Raw genomic sequence first — 22,192 nt, 5'->3', positions numbered from 1 at the left:
GACACTTCATTAAAGAGGATATAAGGATGGCAAACAAGTGCAGGAAGAGATGTTCTAAATTTTTAGCTGTTAGGGATACGGAGAATTCTAAAATGAAAAAGACAGGGTGCTGGTGAAAATGTGGAGCAATTGAGTGTATTGCAGGTGAGCACGCACAATGGTGCAACCACAATGGAAAAGTTTGGCAGTTTCTCAAAAAGTTAAACATATCTCAACCACACACCTCAGGAATCCCCACTCCTAGATATTGGCCCAAGAGAAATGAAAATGTGTTTAAAGAAAAAACGTCCATCTGTGAATGTTTATAGCAGCTTTATTTGTAATGGTAAAAAAACAAACAATCCAAATATCCATTCCATTGGTGAATAAGTAAAGAAAACTGGTACATCCATTAAACAGACTTTTACTACTTAGTGAGAAACAACAATCAACTACTTATAACAGGAAACATAGATGAATCTCTAAGGCATTTTGCTAAATTTCAAAAGAGACACAGAAGGATATAACTCTTATATCCATTTATACAACATCGTGGAAAAGACAAAACTAGAGGGATAGAAATTTGCTAAGTGGTTGTGAGAGGTTGGGGTTGGGGGAGAGAGGGTCTGACGGCAACAAAGAGGTAAGAGGTGTCCTGGGGTGATGGAAGTGTTCTCTTATGTAACGGTGGCAGCTGTTCTAGGACTGTATGAATTTGCCAAAATTCACACTGTACATTTAACAAGGTAAACTTCACTATAGTTTACTATAGTTAATTACACCTCAATAAGTCTGATTTCAAAAAAAAAAAAAAAAAGAGTTCTTTGAATCTAAAGCATGAACCAGGCGCTAATAACCATTTCCTCCTTATGACGCTAAGTCTTACGCCCCACACTCAATTCCACAGCTCAAATGCCATGGGGGGCAGCAAGAGAAAAAGGAAGCAGAGTGGCACTGAGGTGACGGCAGAATGAAGGAAATGCATGCCAGAATGTTTATAGAACTCTATCACGTATGAACCAGGGAAGATAACTTGATATCCATTTAATTTTAATTTCAAGGAATTTGTCTTAGGGACATTTTTGACACAAGCCCAGTATGGCGTAATTTTCAATCACAAAAAAGTGGAGACAACCAGACTTGTTAGTAAGGAGAGGCTAACTAAGTTATAGACGTGCAGAGTGTACGACTCTGCAGGGATTCAAAAGACTGAGGCTGCACTAAGATTCCCCATAACAACATGGAAGTTCAATCCTGGTGTTTTGGTGAATAAGAAAATCAAGCTGCAAAACAGCACATTATAGCGATCCCATCAGAAAACAACAAAACCTACGCTCATGGGTATACAAGCAAAGGTCTAGAAGACGTAGGCCAGTTGTTAACCGTGTTCACACGGAAAGCTGGGGAGGGGCAGGTGTGGCTGCAGGGAGACAGTCTGGAATGGTGTACAGTTCTCCACTTTTTTCCAATAGACACATATCACTCCCATGATAAAAATGGGTGAAAATTAAAGTGACAGAGAAGCACCCACAGCAACAACGAAGGGCTGCCGGGGCTCCAAGTTAATGTATCCAGATGTCATGCTGCCATCTTCTGGAGCAAACAAGCATCGACAGGAGCGATGGGCTGCTGCAGTAAAAAAAGATTAAGGCAAGAACAAACTCTTCCAAAGCCCACTTTCCGATTCGACCGTTAATGAACAGAAACAGCTAAAAACAAGCAAGCATGATCAAGTACAGAAATAATTAACTTTTCACAAATCTTAGGAATACAAATGAGACAGTGGATAAAATTATGTCCCAATTGGTTTGATTTCTCAGACCTCTTCTTTTTAGGAAAACTGCCTATCTGTTATTTACAGATAATCAACAGAACATTTATACTGATACATCCCGAAACTAACAAAATACATCAAGTGTTTACATTCTTAACTGGAGATGCCAGAAAACAAGAATTTAACATTTGAAAACTCAAGCCAAAAAACCCCACAGATCAAATGTGTCCCTCGTCCGCATTAGCACGGTTTGAGAAACACAACAAAGCGGGTGAGATTCTTAAAATTCAAATACAACGGAGATCACACATCATCATACAGCAACAAGGGGAGGAAAAAAAAATACCAGTAGTTTTAGCCTTCACATGAAAGGAAGAGAACAAGAAGTTTTTAAAAAACAAACCCTTAACATTGTATGTTTCTGAAAGTTTTTGCTATTTTCTTTTTAAATTACCAAAACCAAAAAGCTTCAGAATAGGGGAGTGTGTGTGTGTGTGTGTGGGGGGGTGTTGTTTTCAGTTTTCAGTGGTAGAGATTTGCCAACTATACCAAACTATAAACGGGGAGGGAAAAAGCCCATAAATAATTTACGTGTAAAGATAAAAGAATTTTTAAAACAATCCAGCCTTTAGCAGAAGAAATTGGGGATCACTTTGAGTGTTAATGTAAAATACATTTAGTCTTTAGCAGCAGGAGTTCCAGACCTATTGGTGCCAAGAAGGTAACAAATAGTCTCTATCTGAGGCGGGGGAAATGGGCACTCAGCAGGAGCTTTCTTCCCTGTTGTGTTATTTATAGAGAGCTCTATTTGTTAACATGTTTCTGCTATCAGGGAGACGGAGAGTTTAATGATTTAAAGGATTTCAAAGACAATTGTTTAATGATACAATGATTTATGTGCATTCACAAATTCCAGATATATAGCAATTTAGATTTTCAAACTGCTGTCATCAAAAGGGTAACAGGAGAGGACGCTGCTGAAATGTAACCGGAAAATCCAAGACAAGTGATTGTATTTGAGATCGTGAAATAAAGAGAACTGCTGGAAAAGGCCAGATTAAATAAAAAAAAAATCAGCCATCTACCACCATCTTTGTGTTAGTAACCTAATTTTCCAGGGCCCTTTCATAGGAGTTTCTGGATTAAAAAAAAAAAAAAAAATTTTTTTTTTTTTTAAATCGAGAACCATGAATTAATTCCCAAATCAGTAATTTGGGGTTTCTTTGAATAAATCCTAAATGTGACTAAATGGAATGATCTGGAAGATGATTCAACTAAACTGCTCTGTTTTCACCAAAAACCAAACCTGCATGTCCCACCCCACAAACCATGTAAGAGGCTTGTTTGAAGAACAGAATGTTTTCACCGTATTCATTCATAAACTAAATATTCATTTTAGAATGCTAGATTTATAATATTCTGATTATTGAAGGAATTTTCCAAGGTGCCATGTTTAAGTTTTGGTTTTAACCTATTAATACAAAATTTTCATTTGAGACAAAGTAAATTAAAACTTCTCAACTTTAAAACGTCTTATGATTTCCATCTTTCCTGTTAACATTTTTTAACCTTTTTTTTTTTGCATTTTAAAACACATCTTTTCTCTTTTTCTAACAGTTTTTAACCTTGTATTACCTTCCATCTTCACAAAATTACATTAATTCTATCATTTTGTTTTTTAAACTCTTCTCATCCAGACAGAATGAGTCAATTCTAAAAGACAAGGTTTTTTTTGTTTGTTTTTGTTTTCTTTTTTTGCAACAGAGTCTTAAATGCTTCAGTGAACATGTACCAATGTGAAAGCTTCAGTAAGTGTGTACTATTTGGGGAGAGAAGAACAACATTAAATAGAATGTTTTCCTTTTCAATGAAGAAAATCACTTATTTCTACTTAAAAATAAGTTCAACTCAAATGATTTTATTTGAAACTTTTAGAACACCAAAGCTGAACAAGGGACATGAACTGGAATGAATGAATCTTTTGAGCACGGATGGTTACCTTCTCTGCTGCCCTGCGTTCTGTAGGAAATGCCAGCTACTGCTTTAGTTCCTGGACATGTTCGATTCTTTGGAAGTCCTTCGGAGAGCTCTCTCCCTTCTGGCTGAGAGAGGTTCTTCTTTTGTAGCATTTTGCCTGAGTAGTAGTATCTCTCGTATTTGCGAGCACAGATGTGCAGACACTCTTCCTCCTCTTTCCAGGTAAACTGGAAGAACCAGCAGCAAAGCCCTCTCTGTTTTCTTTACCTGATACAGGGAATGGCATACTCGGTTTCTGTCCAGGAGACACAGTTTCTTTAGAGAGGGACAGGCCTCCAAATCCTCTGCTGTCAACTGTACATATTGTTCTCCTTTTCGTTTTCTGGGAAGTGCAGGAAGTGGAAGGACATGGAAGTGAAATCCACACGAGCCCTTCATCTTCCAAATCTTTCCGTAGCCGTGTGCTGCGTCTTACTTTTGTTTCGCTGTTTGTTCGCTGAAAGGTTTGCTCGATGGAGTCAGATAAATCTTTATACAGTTCAGAATTTTCTAGACCAATTTCTACAGAGCTGCTCGCAAGGTAGGGAGATTCGTGATTTCCATTTTCTTCCAAATATAAACTCTGCCCATCGGAATAACATAAAGAGCGCCTTCTGTGCTTCTTTTCTCCACCACGCATACTAGTGCCACTTCTACCTTTTATGGAGTTTCTTCTCAAATCTGTACTCGGACTTTTACTTTCTTTTACGTTGTTGATTAAGACCTCTTCATTCTGGAAGTCAGACATTAAATGCATGGTCTGCACTTTTCCTTCTGTAGCTATGAAAAAGTCATCCTGTTTTTCATACTTTATGTTTACATCTTCTGAAATTTTAAAGATTTGGAAAATGTTTTCCACATTTTGACTGGCAGTAGCCAGTTCCCGAGACGGCAGGATAACATTGGATTCTGCGTCATCGGCTGCCAGGGGCTCTGCTGTCACAGAAGCACAAAAAACATGACTGCTTTCGCTCTCAGGGCCCGCCTTCAGTTCATCTGCACCTTCTGACTTAATTTCTGCTTTTGGAATTATTTTATGTTCACTAGTTGCTACAGCATTTATATTTAAATCTTGATCTAAAGCAGAGTTAATAAGCGACAAGGAACTTTTGGTGTAAGAGCTGCAGAATGCAGACAGTTCGTATTTACTGAAGCCCTGATTCATCTGCAAATCTTCGGGGCTCTGGGGCAAAGAAGTCTTTCCTTTAGGAGGCTTTGCTTCTTCAAGTTCTTCTTCAAGTTCACCGTTGGAGTTGAAATCATCTAAGGGATGTAAATAAGTTTAAGTCTCACTAAAAAGTAACAATGGAAATAAAAGTCAACATATCAAACAGGTGCCATATCATCTATTCTGTGTTAAGCTTTCAAAACTCACAAGACTTAGCAAATGCTGCCCTGTACGTGCCCCCATCTGTCATCTTGCTCTTTCCTTTCTAGTTCTTCTCCAAGCCACAGGTTAAGAAAATATGTATTTAATACATGAGTGGATAAAGTACATAATCTCAGACCATGAAAATGAGAAGTGTATCTCAAATTGCTTCCTGTAATGTACTTTCCACACTACAAGGTCAATCAGCACAAGGCGGCCACATTTCCCATTTCACAAAAAATGAATCACTGAAAGTGGGCACCGCCGTGCTTCTGAAACTTTTCTAGCTACATTTCCCCTGAAATAGAGAAAAGAAAACTTGGAATTCCGGCAGATCTGAGGATACTTCTGCAGACACTTAGGTCTTAGGCCCTGTGTTTAAAAATTAATATAATTTAAACTGCACTATACTGTCACATAGAGCTTTGTTTCAATATTCTAAAAAATCTGTCCCTTCCACCTCAATCTCAAAGTCAGACTCTAGGAAGATATGCCAGGTGGAGGTGCCCGGTGTTTCTGACACACTGTGTCACATCACACAGGTGAAAAAAACATCATTGAGGTTTTAAAGCTATGGAACACAGCCTTAAATAGATAAATCTTAAAAAAAAAAAAAAAAATATTTATTTATTTTTTTTTTTATTTTTAAATGGGGCACCTGGGTGGCTCAGTCTGTGAAGCCTCCAACTCTTGATTTGGTTCAGGTCATGATACCAGGGTAGTGAGATGGAACCTGGGGTCTGGCTCTGTGCTCAGCAGGGAGTCTGCCTAAGATTCTCTTCCTCTCCCTCTGCCCCTCCCCCAGTTCCCATGTATGCACGCTCTCTCTAAAACAAATATTTTTTTAAGATTTTAAGCTGTGTAACACAGCGTAAACAAATTCAGGCTTTCAGTACTCAGTACTACTGGATCCCATCTCTCTTGTTATCTCAGAGAGTAAAGTTTTTAAATGGCCAAATAAGTATAAAAATATTTTAAACAAAATCAGAACTGTAGGGTATACAAATCATCAGCTGAGCTAAAAATCTAAAAACCAGTATTTTATGATTTAGGTACTTAAAATCAGGTCACATGAGGCAGAGATTAACAGAGGGTCCACTTGGTGGCAACCAACTGATATGTCACTTGGGCTTTTCATACAACTTTAAAAATCAATGTTTATGTATTTGACATGCTAGGGAAGAAACACAGGGGTCAGGGATGGAGGGAGGAAAAAAGAAAGGGATGGGGGAAATGGAAAAGGGAGGAAGAATAATTTGCTTTAAACCTTTAAAACATGACGCCATTGGATAGAGAAAAAAATAATCCTTCAGGTGTTTTTAAAAAGAAGTTCTCTAATAAGATGCAAGATGGAAAACATACACTAAGAGTCATCGTTTAAACATCTTTGGAAAAACTCCTGTCAGGAACTGGAGATATAATGAAATAAGACTTGGTCTTCAGTGTCAATGTGACTGCAACTTGCAGGGGAGGGAGGCAGATGGAACATTACAAACTAGACGGTAAAGGTGCAGTGTGAACAAAGACTCTCCCTGAAAGGCAGCTAGTGGAGCTAAATCTTAAAGGCTAAGCAGCACTGGGGCCAGATTAAAAAGAGGTGCAGTGGCCAAGCCCCTGTCTCAAGACACAGTACATAAAGCTGCTGGGGTGTCGATGGTGCCCAGGGGCTGGAGGAGCATAGGTGATGATGGGCTGTGTGTGCTTTAACTCTGCTTTTCTGAAGTTAAGAAGCAGGTAGAAGCCAACAGTCCAAGGTGGCATATACTGTATTCGTCCTAGGATCTATTATAAATCCTATAGATATATTGCAAATGGAATGCAGGCTATATACATTTGATGACTGACAAAGACAGCTATCTTTAGAAATTATTCTATACAAAATTAACACACCAAATGAACACATACTCTTATTAATTTCAGCATGATTTAGTCAATCTTAAAACTCAGGCATTATAAGACAGAGGTAACTCCAATTTTTATCTAACTAGGATGTCAACTGACTTAATCCTTGTTTGCCAACATAACTGTTTCAAGGTAATCAAGTTCAATTCATAAATGTTATTTCTAATAGATGCTTGGCAGTGCCAATTCTACTGGAACATCATAGGGCAATTATTATTTTTTAAATTTTTGTCCATCTGTTACTGAGCCATCACCTTGTTTACTTTTCATGATGGACCATAACACCACACAGAATTCATTTTACTTTAACAGCATGCTATAAAAAAATCAAAACATTAAAATGCTTTAAAAAGAAAAAGGATGGAAGGAAATTATTTCCCCTAAAATTATATGTACTTGTACTATCTTGTGTCTTTGTTTCTCTGGGGAGAAGATCCAGAGTTTCCACCAGTTTCTGATGAGGGTAAAAGTTACCAACTACTGCTTCCTTAACTTCAAAATCTCATGGTAGTACGACAGAAGGTTGTTATTTTTATTTATATGTTCTTTAACAGTGAATGGGAAAAAGGCAAAAGAGGGTGCAACAGCAAGAAAGTGATGGAGAAGACAAAAATATCAACAGGAAAAGAGCAGGATACCTGAGCACATCCTTCCGGCGCCTAGAGTGGCAGGCATCCCCTCAGAGAGCTCAGGCAGCTCCGAAATAGGACTGAGGAGCGGCTTCTTCGAAGCGAAGTCTCTTCCCCCATATAAAGACTTCTGAACACTCCTCTTTCTCTTTGCTTTCTTCTTCCTGCAACTTTTTAAAGCCTGTGAAATGTAGTAAAATTCCGTAATTGGGAAAGACGTCACACCATTGAACTTCTGAACCTTTAATTGATTCTTACAGAAAAACCTGAGATTAGTTATGCCATTTAAAATTTTAGAAATTCTGGGATGCCTGGGTGGCTCAGTGGTTGAGCGTCTGCTTTTGGCTCAGGGTGTGATCCCGGAGTCCCCGGATCAAGTCCCACATCAGGCTCCCTGCATGGAGCCTGCTTCTCCTTCTGCCTATGTCTCTTTGTCTCTGTGCACGCCTCTCTCTCTCTCTTTCTCTCTATATATATATACACACACACATATACACATATACCATGAATAAATAAAAATCTTAAAAAAAATAAATTTTTAGAAATTCTGAGTCAGGCATGGGTGCCTGGATAGTTCATACAAAGTCAAACAGAATATGAAGCAGAACTCAGTTTACAGATTATATGGTAACTAATGGTCTACATTTCCACAAAACATTTGCCAAAATAAGTTCTGGGTAAGTGAGAGATAGATTAGATGCTGTAAAGCTGACAGACTTAAGACATGAGATATTTGTAAATCAGATATAGTTACAGAATGACTCATGATTAACCTAGAATGAGGTATCTACTGGAAACTATGGGAGACTGTCCTCTGCTCATAGGTTTGGAAGAAGAAACAACAGTTGCATACATAAAAGTTAAAAGATAACACAAAGCTAGCTGAACTACTTCAAACAAAAGATGATTTAACCAAAATTGAAATGAGTAGGTCAAAATGAGATGGGTTAACAAGCACAAGCAGATGACAGACAATGGTCTGGTAATAACTGATGGACATGTGGCTTTCCATAAAAAATTGAAACTGTTCTAATACTATCTGGAATGTAGTATTAAATTCAATTTTGACTGCCATGTTAGCAACTGAGAACTAATGTTCTCTGTTAAAAAAAAAAAAAAGTTCCATATGGAAAAGACTTCAGTGAAACTCAAACACTGTATTGTTATGAGCAAAAAGAAGTACACTCAGTGTGATAATATTGGAGAGAACCAGACTTTAGGTCAACATAAGGAACATGTTTTCAGCAATTAAAGCTGCCAGAAAATGGAATCCATGCAAACATTTATTGAGAAACCACTATGTACATGTAGTAACTGGCTAGGTAGGAAACAAAAAACAAACAGGATGTGGTCTTTAAGGGGCTCCCAGTCTAAGGGCAAGTAACTGTAATACATACAAACCATGACAGGCTCTCTATGGACTCAGATTGGTATGTGGCCTACAGGGGGCTTTCAAGATTGCTCCCCAAGGCAAGCAAGAACCTTGTACGCAATGAGTATGAGCCTGAAAACAATGAAGGTTCACTGCACGGTGATTCAGGGAATGACAACATTTGATTTTACATTTAAGAAAGATTATTTGGGTGAAAGCATATAAACTGATGATGTGAAAGAACAGATGATATTCAAGAGTACAAAAACGGCACAGAACTGAATGTTCCCTGAGATATGTATAGATATCCTGTAAAAACAAAACAAAATAAGACATTCCATGGAAAAATAATTTTAGAGCTGTACAAGATAAATGTTCCTCTTGGTGATTTACAATATACATTCAACATTAAATTCTATGAGAAGTCCTCAGTATAAATAATCTTCATACACATTAGGGAAATGCTGGGTTAACTATTTTTCCATGAAATACATATATATATATATATATATATATATACACTGATGGAACATCTGTTGAGATTCCATGAACAGTTGGGGAAATGACAGCTTGGTCAATGGATGTGGAAACCAAAAGAAAAAATCTTAACTTGGGCTCCTCAGATGAGCTGTGAAAGAGAACACACAACCTCTGGTGCCAGATGCCTGACTCTGTCACCTAACTGCTTTGCGATCTTAGGCAAGTTACCTCACCTCTCTATACCCCCTCCTCTGCAAAATGGAAACCACACTGGCACACACTACTGCAGCGAGTATTGTTAGTTGATGTAAGTGAAATGGTTAAAATAAGGCTTGAGTCATACACAGAAGAGCTATGTGTCAACTATTCTTGTTTTTTTTTTAATTCCTTCCTAGTACTATGAGAATCAATATAGGGAAAATTTTTTTGATTCCAAAGTATGCTTAGTGTTATTGTGTGACACAGGCACTACACAGTTAATACCCTATGGTCATTGTCATCAGTTGTAACTTCTAGAATAGTATGGGATTCATAGGTACAGAAAATACCCTTCTAGCAAGATTTTGGACATCTTTGTTCATATAAGATGTCTCCCATACCTGCAACACTTCCCGAAACACAATGACTTCCCGATAAACAAGAATGAGCAAATGAATGAAGAAATGTAAAAGAAAAGGTATATTTAAAACTTCATAAAATTTGCTACACATAATGAAAAACTAATATTGCTTTTTCATTGTTATGGGCCAGTAGTACACCAACCGAGAAAAGACCAAAGATTATTAAAGCACTTGCACTCTGTCATGAACATACCTCTAATATTGCTTGCCTGTTAGGAGGTTTCATCTGCAAAGGCTAAAATCTTATCAGAATTTAAATTTTTCCAATACAAAACAGCCTTGCTTTTATACTGCAATAAAAAAGCTGCATGTCACTGGAATCCTAGGGAAGCCACTGATTACAAACGGTTAGGCTCGTATAAGACTTGAGGCAGATAAAGGACAACTGAACATACTAGCCCCAAAGTGATTCCAATCACTCCAGAATCAACAGTTCTTCCCAGCGAAGGAGATCACTAAATAGATGTAAATACTTGTCTTTTGTTTGCATAAACAATACTTAATTTGCTTCCTGTGAATAGCTTCAAAATTATTTTAAAACAATTCATGTACATAGCAACAAATCACATTGCACAGGAAAGCTTATGATGAAAAGCACACCCTTCCCTACACCTTTCATTTATTTATTGGTTCAACTTTTAGTTCTTATAGCTAGCTCCACCTCTCTAAATAAGAAGCTTACTGTCATTTTTTAAACCTTCGATAATGGGAAGTTTCTAACACACAACAGGTAAGATAGCATATTGAACCCCAGGTACCTATGATCTAGCTTCAACAATTACTAACATATAGAAATCAGGATTCATTTATAACTCCCTCCCTCAGATTTTAAAGCAAATCCCAGGCATCACTTCATTTCATGTGAAAATCCTTCAGTATCCCTAAGATATAGAGCTCCTCCCTCCCCCCCATAATAAAATGAAACATTTTATTACCTGGCATTTTATTTTATTGTTGATTTTTTCTTTTTACAATGCCATTTCCCCCCTAACTTAATATATTGAGATAAAACAGATAAAATTTAAGTGTAAAATACACAATGTAATGACTTGATATATGTATACATTGCAAAATAATTATCTTTTTTTTAATAATAATAAATACTATTCAGGAATAAAAGGAACTGTTGACATACACAACCTGGATAAATCTCCATATAATAGTGAAAAAAAAAAAAAACAGTCCCAAGAAGTTAGAGTGTGATTACATTTACATAACATTCTGGAAATGGAAAAATTAAAGAAATGGAGAACAAATTAGTGGTTGCCACTAATGATAGGGACAGGTGTGGAAATAGGCAGGGCTACAAAAGGGGAAGAAATCCCTGTGGCAACGGAAATGTTCTTTATCTTGACTGTGTTGGTATTTTTCTATGTGATACTATTGAAGTTTTACTGGGGGAAACTGGGTAAAGGGTACCTGGGAAATCTCTAATTCTTGTTACAACAGTCTACCCTCAAAATAGGGACTCCTGAGTGTCTCAGTGGTTAAGCGTCTGCCTTCGGCTCAGGCAGTGATCTTGGAATCCCGGAACCAAGTGTCCTGGAGACCTGGGATTGAGTCCAACATCAAGCTCCCTGCATGGAGCCTGCTTCTCCCTCTGCCTGTCTCTCTTGGTCTCTCATGAATAAATAAAATCCTTAAAATAAATAAATAAAATGACCTCAAAATATACAGCTTAGACACAAAGAACAAAAAGAGCAATTTACCCTAGTTATTTCCTCAGAGATTTAAGTTCTCCATTTGGCCCGTGTCTTTTTACAGGTGTTCAAATCAGGATCCCAATAAGGTCGTCACACATTCCATTTGGTTGACAGATCTTTGAATCTATGGTTATCTTTCTTCCCTTGCCATTTATTTGATGAGTAAACTGAGGCACTGGCCTCAGAGAATTAGTCAAACTCTGGATTTGGTTGACTGCAATCAAGGTCTTTATTTTCCCCTCTCCCCTACACTTCCTAACACTAGTTGTTAGATCTAGGCTTGATTAGATTCAGCTTTTTTTTTTTGAAAAGAGCACTTTGTGGGTGCTTGTACCCTTCCTCATTGCATTGGAAGGACTGTGTTCTCTCCCCTGTGACCTTTGTAGGCTCAAGTGCTCAGTCTGATCCATCCACTCTGGCTCCCCCATCAGCCTTCTACCCCATGATCAGCAACTTTCATGAATGTGTCTTTTTAACTTAGTAGAAATTTTCCTATAAATAACTTCCCCTCATCAACTATGTGTTTACTTGAAAATAGAACTCCCTTATTTTCTAGTTTTCACAAAAATGAGGTGGTGTCCTAGAAAGCTTCTAAGGTGACCTTTAAGATTTTTTAACTATTATGAACTTGGAGTGTCTTTTCACTTTTGAAGTCTGTGTTTCAATCCACCACAACTTATTTCTGATAATCACACTGTCTCACCTTTGGTCAGTGGAGCCCCTTCGAGATGGTTTGCAGTCCTTCCCCATGGCCGCAGGGGTTTCTTAAGCTTATTCCTTCACTGCACACTGGTACTGACCCAGGCTCGTTCCCTATGTGTGCTGTTCATAAACCTGCAAGCAGCCATTTCACTACGGAACCCTCACCACTTAGTTGAAGATGGTATTCAGAAATGGCAGTCTGGGTCCCAGGGGTGCTCATTGCTTCTAAGCCTTGAAAGAGCTAGGATATCTTCTTAAAGGAATAAAACCTGAGTCTGTACTGATGTTTCCAATTCAAATTTGGCCTAACAAGGTTCTGAATTTAATTTTTAATTCTTATTTTTTATCTAATGGTCAGGTCTGGATTCCTAGTAAGTAAAAAAAAAAAAAAGGCAAGAAAAAAAAAAAACTTCACAAGAACTCTTAATTTCTTTGTTCTACATTACACTCCCCTCTCAGTAGGAGTCCTTCCTTTTGTTTGATTAAGCTCACTTCCTTTGTAGTCACTCTTGTCCTAAGGATGCTTTCTGAAAGGACCCTTTAAGTTCTAGGTTTGAAATTATTCTTTGTGAGGTTAAGCCAATAACTTGACACCCAGATGATTTGGCTTCCTTTTATTTCCAATTTTTTTAAAAAAGATTTTATTTATTTATTTATTCATAAAAGAGAAAGAGAGAGAGAGCGCGCGGGAGAGGGAGAGGCACAGGGTTGGAGAAGCAGGCTCTATGTAGGGAGCCCGATGTGGGACTCAATCCCAGGACTCCAGGATCACCCCCTGGGCCAAATGCAGGCGCTAAACCACTGAGCCACCCAGGGATCCCCTTTATTTCCAATTTTTAAGGACTGTTCTCTTCTCATAATTCCGATTTACTGTATCCTGTGCCACACTGACACAGTTCAAAGTCAAAAGTCCAAAACATGCTCAGTTAAGTCTGGCTTTGAGTCTTTCCTATTCCCTCCTCTGTCTCCTCTCCCTAGAGATAATTGGTTTTGGCCTTTGGCTTATTCTCTCACTTTTATGAAAAGATTTTGTATGTGTATATCAATATATACACCTGTTCATACAAATACGTGTTTAACGTTCCCTACTTTCTTAGATAAAACATAGTACATTCAATTGTCATATTAGCTGCCATCACAAAATACCTCAGACTAGGTGGTTTCAACAATCTTAGTCTATTTCCTCACAGTTTTGGGGACTGGAGGTCCAAGATCAAGGTGCTTGCAGAGTTGGTCTCAGAGGAGGTCTTCTTCCTCGGTATGCAGATGGCAACTTCCTGCTGCCTGTTTTTTTTTTTTTTTTAAAGATTTTATTTATTTATTCATGAGAGACACACACACAGAGAGAGAGAGAGGCAGAGACAAAGGCAGAGGGAAAAGCAGGCTCCATGCAGGGAGCCCGATGTGGGACTTGATCCCCGGACTCCAGGATCACACCCTGGGTCGAAGGCAGGCGCTAAACCACTGAGCTACCGAGGGATCCCCTTCCTGCTGCCTCTTTAGCTGGTCTTCTCCCTGGCTGTGGGCACACTTAGGGTCTCCTTTTGTGTCCAAACTTCCTCTTATAAGGACACATGTCACATTGGAATAGAGACCATCCCAATGGTCTCATGTTAACTTAGAGTTTCTTCCCCTTTTTTTTTTTTTTAAAGATTTATTTACTCATTAGAGACAGAGAGAGAAAGGCAGAGACACAGAGAGAGAAGCAGGCTCCCTGCTGGAAGCCTGATGTGGGACTCAATCCCAGAATCCCAGGATCATGCCAAAGGCAGATGCTCAACCACTGAGCCACCTAAGTGTCCTGAGGTTAGGGTTTCAACAAAGAAATATTTTGGGGGGGATCCCTGGGTGGCGCAGCGGTTTGGTGCCTGCCTTTGGCCCAGGGCGCGATCCTGGAGACCTGGGATTGAATTCCCACGTCGGGCTCCCGGTGCATGGACCCTGCTTCTCCCTCTGCCTATGTCTCTGCCTCTCTCTCTCTCTCTCTCTCTCTGTGACTATCATAAATAAATAAAAATTAAAAAAAAAAAGAAATATTTTGGGGGCGGTGTGGGAGTGGGATCACAATTCAGTACCAAGAAGCCTACTCTATATGTTATTTTTACACCTTGTTTTTTTTCACTCAACAGTAAAGACATCCTGACATCATTCCATCATTGGAAATTCTCTTCACTATTTTTTCTACAGCTATAAAATACTTTGTCAACACACCATAGTTTATTCAACCAGTCTCATACTGATAGGTATTTAGTTTTTGTGTTTTTTGCATTACACAGGGTACTGCAAAAAAATATCTTTGCTCATATGCCTTTTTGTGTTTCTGTCATTGGATCTGAGACAGATTCCCAGAAACAAGATTGCTGGGTCAAAAGGTAAATGTTTCTTTTCATCAATGTTCAAAATATACCCTGAACCCCTAATCTGTAAAATAATCCTAACGACAGCCACAGTGCCTACTATGGCCAGGCACCGGCACATTACATATATTAACTTGTTTAATGCACACAACAGGCTTTTAAATTTAAGTACCACTATTCCCTTTATTTTAAAAACAATGGAGAAATCAAGAATCTTGCCTGCCATTCCACTGGTAGGAAGTGGTCAAGCCAGAATTTAGAATCTAGGTTGTCTGGCTATAGAACCTCCACTGTTAATCCCCTTAGAGTGAATGCTAACTAACATCCTCACATCTTCTCTATCCACTTTTCACCTTCTGCTAGCAGCTACACTTAGATCATCTTACACAATCCAGTTCTTAAAGCTTTGCTCTTAGTTGAAAACAAATAGCACTCACATCATGACTGTGTAAAATTTTTTTCATTGCTCTGCCAAGGACAAAGCTCATATTCCTTTCCTCTGGTGCCCCCTGTAGATGATTCCTAGCACTGTAAAACATACTTTCCCTTACACTTGCTTGTAATCACATGAATGTGTGCTTCATATTTACTCCAAAACTTTTATACACAGGCTTTTATTTGAAATGGTATACGTATGTAATCACCTTTCTTTTTCTTCTTATATGATACACCTTCTCCTTTCTCAACCATTGGTCTTTTTGTTATTCTCTCCAAAGACCTTCTCCCTGGAGCACCCTTTCTTCTTGCTCAAATTTGGCCTGGTTGCTCTTCTAGGCTGGCTGAACAACCATGTTCAGAGATTTCCCTCATACTGCTCTCCCATATCATTAGATCCAGTGTGTTCTGAATCCTTAAGCTTACTTCCTCAGTTTCCTAGAGTATCTCCTCCAGTAATAATCCAAAGAAAAACTTTCAAAGTCCTTGAGTGTCTAAATGTCTTTAATTTTTCTTCTACACTTAATTGAATTTGACTGGGTACAAAGTATTGGGCTGAAATCAAGTTTCGTTCAAAACTTTAAAGATCCTGTTCAATCATCTTTCAGCATTCCGACTACTGTTAAACTTGATACTTACTATTCAGATTCTTGTTTCCAGGGAGGAAAAGTCCACTTTTCTTGTTATCCTTATTGCTCAGTTTCATAACGACAGGCTGAAGACTTGGCCTTTTTTTCTTTTATTTACATTTTATTAGGCATTCAGTAGGTCCTTCTAACCCGAAGACTCCTTTCTGTTGTGGGAAATCCCTTCTTTTGACAATTTCTCTCATTCTATCTTCTTCTTCTTTCTGAGATACCTACATAGTCTCCTAGATTCAGTTTTTACATCTCTTATTACTAGTCTATTTCTCTTTTGCTCTACCTCCTAGGAGACTTTCCTTAACTTTATTGTCTAGTCCAACTACAAGATTTTACATATATATGACTATTTTTCCTCTGCTCCTATTTCATAAGATCCTCTTCTTAGTTTCATGCAGATAACATTTTCTTAAATCTGAGTAGATTAGAATTTTTTCAATAAAGTTTCCGTCCATTCCCAGAATAGCATCTCTTTCTGGGGTAAGTTTTTCAACTTTTAAATATTGATCTTTCGTCTCTTGTTCCTACTCAGTTGTCTGGTTTTACATAAGGAAAGACTGGATAAATTGGTCTGAGCTTCCTCTGCGTTCCATCTCAGTCTCTTTCCTGCATGGAAATTCTATTGGCAACTCTGTGCAGGGTGGGGCAGGGCAGAATGAGGAGTATCAGTGGGTAGGCTGTGCATTAGGGCAAGAACAGGCTGTCAGGACTATGGGACTTTCTAAATGCCAGAATGAGGGCTTTCACTTGCATGATAACATCTGTTCTGAGATGGGAGAACATGGAGGGACAGGGGTGGAGTGCCAACTGGTGCAAACAGTCTCAAATACAGAACTTCGTTTACTCTGTTACCTACTACCACTCCTCACTCTCACCATCCACTGGATCTGCCAATACTGGGCCCAAAGTCTCCTGGGATTGCCACGTGCAGGCTGGCTCCCAATGCCTCTCTGGCTCCCTCTAAGAACATTCTGGGCTGTAAATCCACCTCTTTCATCTGTTAATGTGCCCTCATCCACCTTGTCTTCCAGAGATTCATTGAAGGCTGTCATCTGTTGCTTAATATTCCTCCTTACTTCCTTCCTCTTCTCAGTGCTATTCTGAGTCTAGTCTCTTTATTATATCTATTATTTTAATTCCATGGGGTCCTGGGAGGGGTTGAAACAAACCTTAATGCTCAATGCTCCCTGAACTTTCTGGCTATTGATTTTATGTCAAAAAGTATGTGTACATTCTTTATAGCAGTGTTTTTTAAAGAGTATAAAGAAAACCAATTTCTGATACAGTAATAGAGGTACATGCATATTTCTGAACATATGTGTTTTTTTCAGCAAGGGGATCTTTCAAAAGATTGGGATCTAAAAGAGGGATTAAACCAGGAAAACTTCCAGCTTTTTTCTGGCTTTGCTGACTGCAGATGTTTGGGCCATGTTCAAACCAGTTTTTGTTTCATGGAACAGGATGGAAGTTTACTGTTTTCATGGCCAGGATAATGGGGTAAAATTGAGTTTAGTTTTAGAAAAGCTGATATCTGAGGTGCTTGTAGGATGGTTAAAGAAGAGAAATATAGTAGGCCACTAATTATGTTTATACATTAGAAAGATTTGGGAGGCATCAGCCATGCCACCTATGACATTACCCAGAAAATACACAATTTAGAAAGGCAGAGAGTAGAACTCTGGGTAGTACAAACTAAGGGTGGGTGGAAAAAAAAAATAAACCTTTAACAGAGACTGTAAAGGGATGTTCTCAATTATGTCAAATACTGTGGAGGTGGCAACCAAGCACAAGAGCTCAAAGGTTGCACTGGAGTTTAGTCACTAGTTAACTCAATACCTTGGGAAAAAGATTAGAGTGAAGAGGGGGAAAATGAGAGCTAACTTCAGACAATATCTGAAACTATGACTCTGCAGCAGGAGCACCTTTGTGAGCCTCTCCAGGAGCAATGTTAGATGGGAGAGGGGGCAGTGGTGGATTAATCAAGAGTTGAAGTGGAATGAAAGGGATAGAGGACTGAGGTTACTGACAAGAGTTGGTGAAACTGCTCATGCAATTTAGGGTGAACAAGGAAACGGAGAAAATGACAGGATATCTGAATGCTGGAGGGTACGCAGAGGGGCCAGATGACGCATGTGAGTAAGGGAGTGAGAAGGCTGGATAGAGAGGCAGCTGGGGTCAGAGAATGGGACACAGAAGTGTGTACTACTAAAAGTGGGAAGGTCTTAGGTACCAACAAGCTGTGGGGTATGGCAGAGGAAGGTATGTGGATCACTGAAGTGAAGGGGGTCCACTGGGTCAAGTTGCTGGATCAGCTATCCACAAAGACACAGTGAAGTCACCTGAGCCAGCACAGGCCCTAAAGTGTTGAGGAAGATGAAGAGCCCGTTTCTACATTCTCTTTAAATACAGGAAGAGATCCAGCCATTGGCAGAAGCTAAGTCAAACAAGCAGCAGATGGCACACTCATCTCTAAGAAATTATTAAGATTTCTCTCATAGGGTGAGGTTAGATTAGATTCAAAGGTAAGAATCAATTTAACATCGGGGTGCTCGTGTTCTACTGTGCTAAATGTACATGACACAATGAAGACAACACAAAAATGATCCTCGGGTAATTACAGCTGGGTATATAACTGCCTCTGACCCTTTCTATTTAATGATGATAATGATGATTTTAATACTCTTGGTTCAACGTTAACTGGAAGAATTCTGTTTCCTTGCTTTCCTAATCCTACAACAAAGAAATGTATGACTTCCACTCTTACTCTATCTTTAAACACACACTTACCGTATTCTTTTTAGGAAGTACTTTTCTTGTGAGCTTCCTTTCCTGAGATTTCCTCCTATTCATTTTCTTTTCTTTGCAAGGCTGAGCTTCTGTATTAAGTAAGTTGCAAACATTCTCTTCTGCAAAAGTGGTCAATTGCTATAAAGCAAATTTAGAGGAGGGATACCATAAAACACAAGCAAGTGCGTTTTGACATGTGTTTCTCATATTTTCCTCCCCACGCTGCTTCTACGTTTTCTATCCCAGTTCTAATTGACCAATTCTATTAGAAGTATTTTAACCATCTTAAATTCAAATGGAGGAGCTCAGTAATTACTAATTTCTGATCTTATTAAACTTAGAACCAGAAGCATATGCACTCTGTCCATTATTTTAAGGGAGAAAAAAAGTTTAAAATCAGTTGATTTATTCATTTATGAAATATTTACTAAGCATCTACAACTTAGTAGCTAACTGCTATTGAGTTATGGCAGGGGGGATATGCACTTAGATTATCTAAATGTGAATCCTGGGTTTATCATCCAACAATGTCAGCTAAAAGCCCTATAATGGCATATATTTGTGAATTTAGACAAAAATCCAATTTTATTTAATGAAATAGGAAAAGACACACCCCAAATGAGAGTTATACTACTACTGAAAAGAATTAAAACCCAGTGTTAGGGATCCCTGGGTGGCACAGCGGTTTGGTGCCTGCCTTTGGCCCAGGGCGCGATCCTGGAGACCAGGGATCGAATCCCACGTCAGGCTCCCGGTACATGGAGCCTGCTTCTCCCTCTGCCTATGTCTCTGCCTCTCTCTCTCTCTCTCTGACTATAATAAATAAATAAAAAATATTTATTAAAAAAAAAAACAAAAAAACAAAAAAAAAAAAACCCAGTGTTAAAAAAACAAAACAAAAAAATGCAATGTTTTTGTAAAAAAAAGTTATAATTATGCTATTTTCTGGCTCTTGTAATTACACACTACTCTTCTCCACTGTGTACTTCAGTAAAATTCATAAAACCATACAGATCCCAAATAAATGTGCCAAATGGATTACCTTCTACATTAACACAAACTCTGAAAGCATCTTGTTTTATTGTATTTTTTTCTAACAGAATTAAAATCAAATCAGAAAAAGAACATTACCATTGGTTATAGGCTATTAGCTCTCAGTGACACTAGTTAAATCAAGATTTTACTCAAAATGATGTGATCATAAAGACAGAAAAAATCTCTAGTAATATTTAAAAACAAATACATTGTGCCAAATACAACACTTACATTTCTTCTGTTAGAGGCCCGTGTGATTCTATCAACTTTACAGGAGGCTATTTTCTCATGGTTTTTTGAAGAGCTAAAGCTATCAGTGCCTGATGAGGAAGACACAAGCAAAATTAGGGTAGCCAACAAAATGTTGTAAGAGCCATCATTTTTCAAATACACTGGATACTGCTTTGGATACTCACCTCTGCTTTTAGCAGAAGATAGTATCTAAACATAATTAATTACTAAGAATAAATTTTGAGATTCAGATACATGTTTTAAAACTTAAAGTTTACTGAAAATCCAGAAACTTTTACCACTTCCCATGGAGAAAGCATACCATATTACCCTAAGAAAACAGATTAAATCACATTACAGTAAATACCATATTCTCGCTGATGTTCACTTTATTCCAAGCTACATTTTGTACAATGAAATTGCAAAAAAAGGGCATTAAAATGATTATGAAAGTAATTTTTTTAACTTACAAAATTCAGGTACTTTTTCATTTGGTACCTTTTAATGGTATAAATGAAAGGTAGTATAATGTGTAAAAGAGCATGGGCTTTGGAACATGACAGACTACACTTCTAGGTTTAGCTCTAACTTCACACTCCATGTCTTGGATTCTGTTCCCGTGAACCTGGTTTGTCTCTTCCTGCTAATGAGAAGCCATTAACAGATTTCTGTCAGGGGAGAGACAAGAATAATGGTCCCCATGATGTTTGCCACCCAAGTCCTGGCTTACCTTGTCATGACCATAAACAAGCCAGGGACCTCAAAAGGTACATGGGCCCAAAAGGTCAACTTAATGTTGGTGGACACTTCTGGAAATTGAAAAATGACCCTTATGATCCACATCGTTCAGTTTTCCCAATTGTCACAAGGAATTTACTGTTGACAAGAGTTGGGAGGGCAACTCCACTGCCTGCAAAGACCTGAAAAATGGGGCTACCGCCTACAGAAGTTAACTGCAGGTGATTACAAGGTGCGGGACCTGGATGTAGAAAAAATTCTTCTTTTTTTTTTTTTTTTATGACTCACTTATTTATTTGAGAGAGAGAGAGAACACACAAGCAGGGGGAGGGGCAGGAGAGGGAGAGAATCTCAAGCAGGCTCCAACTCCTTGCTGAGCTTGGATCTCACGACCCTGAGATCACGACCTGAGCCGAAATCAAGAGTCAGACACTTAATGGACTGAGCCACCGAGGTACCCCAAGAGACTTCTTATAAGCTTTTCTATACTACATGGTTTTTAAAAACCAAAAATGCATTGTTATAATAAAATTTTAAAAAAGAAATTAAGATTTAGTTTCATAGATATAAATACTGAAAATGACACTTGTCTGATTTTAAGATAAATAAAAGTTACTACCTGAAAGAGTCTCAGAGATTGAAGACTTACTAAGAGGACTCAGAACTGCAAATGATTCCTGAAGAGGTTCTATGTTTTCCTAAACAAAGAAAAACAAGAATAGAAATTAGACATCCTTAAATTCAGTGGACATGTAATGTGCCCAAAAGAAAATAAGGATTTATTTTTGTAGGTGGAACTGCAGGAAGCATAGGGATGGGGAACCAATAAAAGATTAAGAAAAAAGGTCAAAGCAAAACAAAGATATTGAATATAAAAAGATTTTATAATATTTACCAATCTTTAACGAAACTATGTTTACTAACTACAGTCTAACAAATGAAATATTAAATGGAAGTAGCCATAATGATCTACTAACAAGTTCCTCTTCGGTTTACTTAAAATCACATGTCCTAACTCTACAGTAAATAGGACATTCCATTAATAAGCACAACCTAACATTTCAATATTATTCAGGGGAACGGCAATATAAATGCAGATGCCAAAACTTCTCTTTCCCACCTAATTACCAGTACGATAGTAGCTGTTGGCTTTTCATAAATAGAAGTTGTCAGTTTGAAGAAATCTTCTTTAATCACCAGTTTGCTCGGACTTCTTATCAGAAGTGACCACATGGTTTTTCTTAGTTTGTTAATAATGTAAATTATAGATTGTTTTTTTTTCAAATATCAAACCAACTGGCATCTCTGGGTTAAATCTCACTTGGTCATGATGTAGTACTTTTTTATATATTACGTTCATGAGGATATTGAGCTCTAGTTTTATGATGTCTGATTATGATATTAAATTAATGCTGACATTAA

General features: G+C 38.1%; 1 protein-coding gene across 6 annotated transcripts in view; it reads right to left on the bottom strand.

The window, feature by feature from the left end:
* Positions 1–295: 295 nt before the first annotated feature.
* Positions 296–22,192, bottom strand: part of CDCA2 (cell division cycle associated 2) — a 51,824-nt gene continuing 29,927 nt past the window's right edge. For 5 of the 6 annotated variants that reach the window (XM_041764850.1, XM_041764853.1, XM_041764855.1 and 2 more), the window contains exons 11-15: positions 21,390–21,468; positions 20,033–20,121; positions 18,767–18,904; positions 7,679–7,850; positions 296–5,032 (exon numbers count right to left, since the gene is read on the bottom strand). In XM_041764850.1, the coding sequence (XP_041620784.1) occupies positions 3,789–5,032; positions 7,679–7,850; positions 18,767–18,904; positions 20,033–20,121; positions 21,390–21,468 (1,722 nt within the window). In that variant the 3' untranslated portion in view covers positions 296–3,788. The remainder of the gene's footprint in view (positions 5,033–7,678; positions 7,851–18,766; positions 18,905–20,032; positions 20,122–21,389; positions 21,469–22,192) is intronic. The other variant, XM_041764856.1, reaches the window with a different exon arrangement.

Source organism: Vulpes lagopus, chromosome 8, assembly GCF_018345385.1.
Source record: "Vulpes lagopus strain Blue_001 chromosome 8, ASM1834538v1, whole genome shotgun sequence".
Taxonomy (NCBI): Eukaryota; Metazoa; Chordata; class Mammalia; order Carnivora; family Canidae; genus Vulpes; species Vulpes lagopus.
The sequence above is the reverse complement of the archived record's forward strand: the minus strand, read 5'-3'. Positions and strand labels throughout refer to the sequence as shown.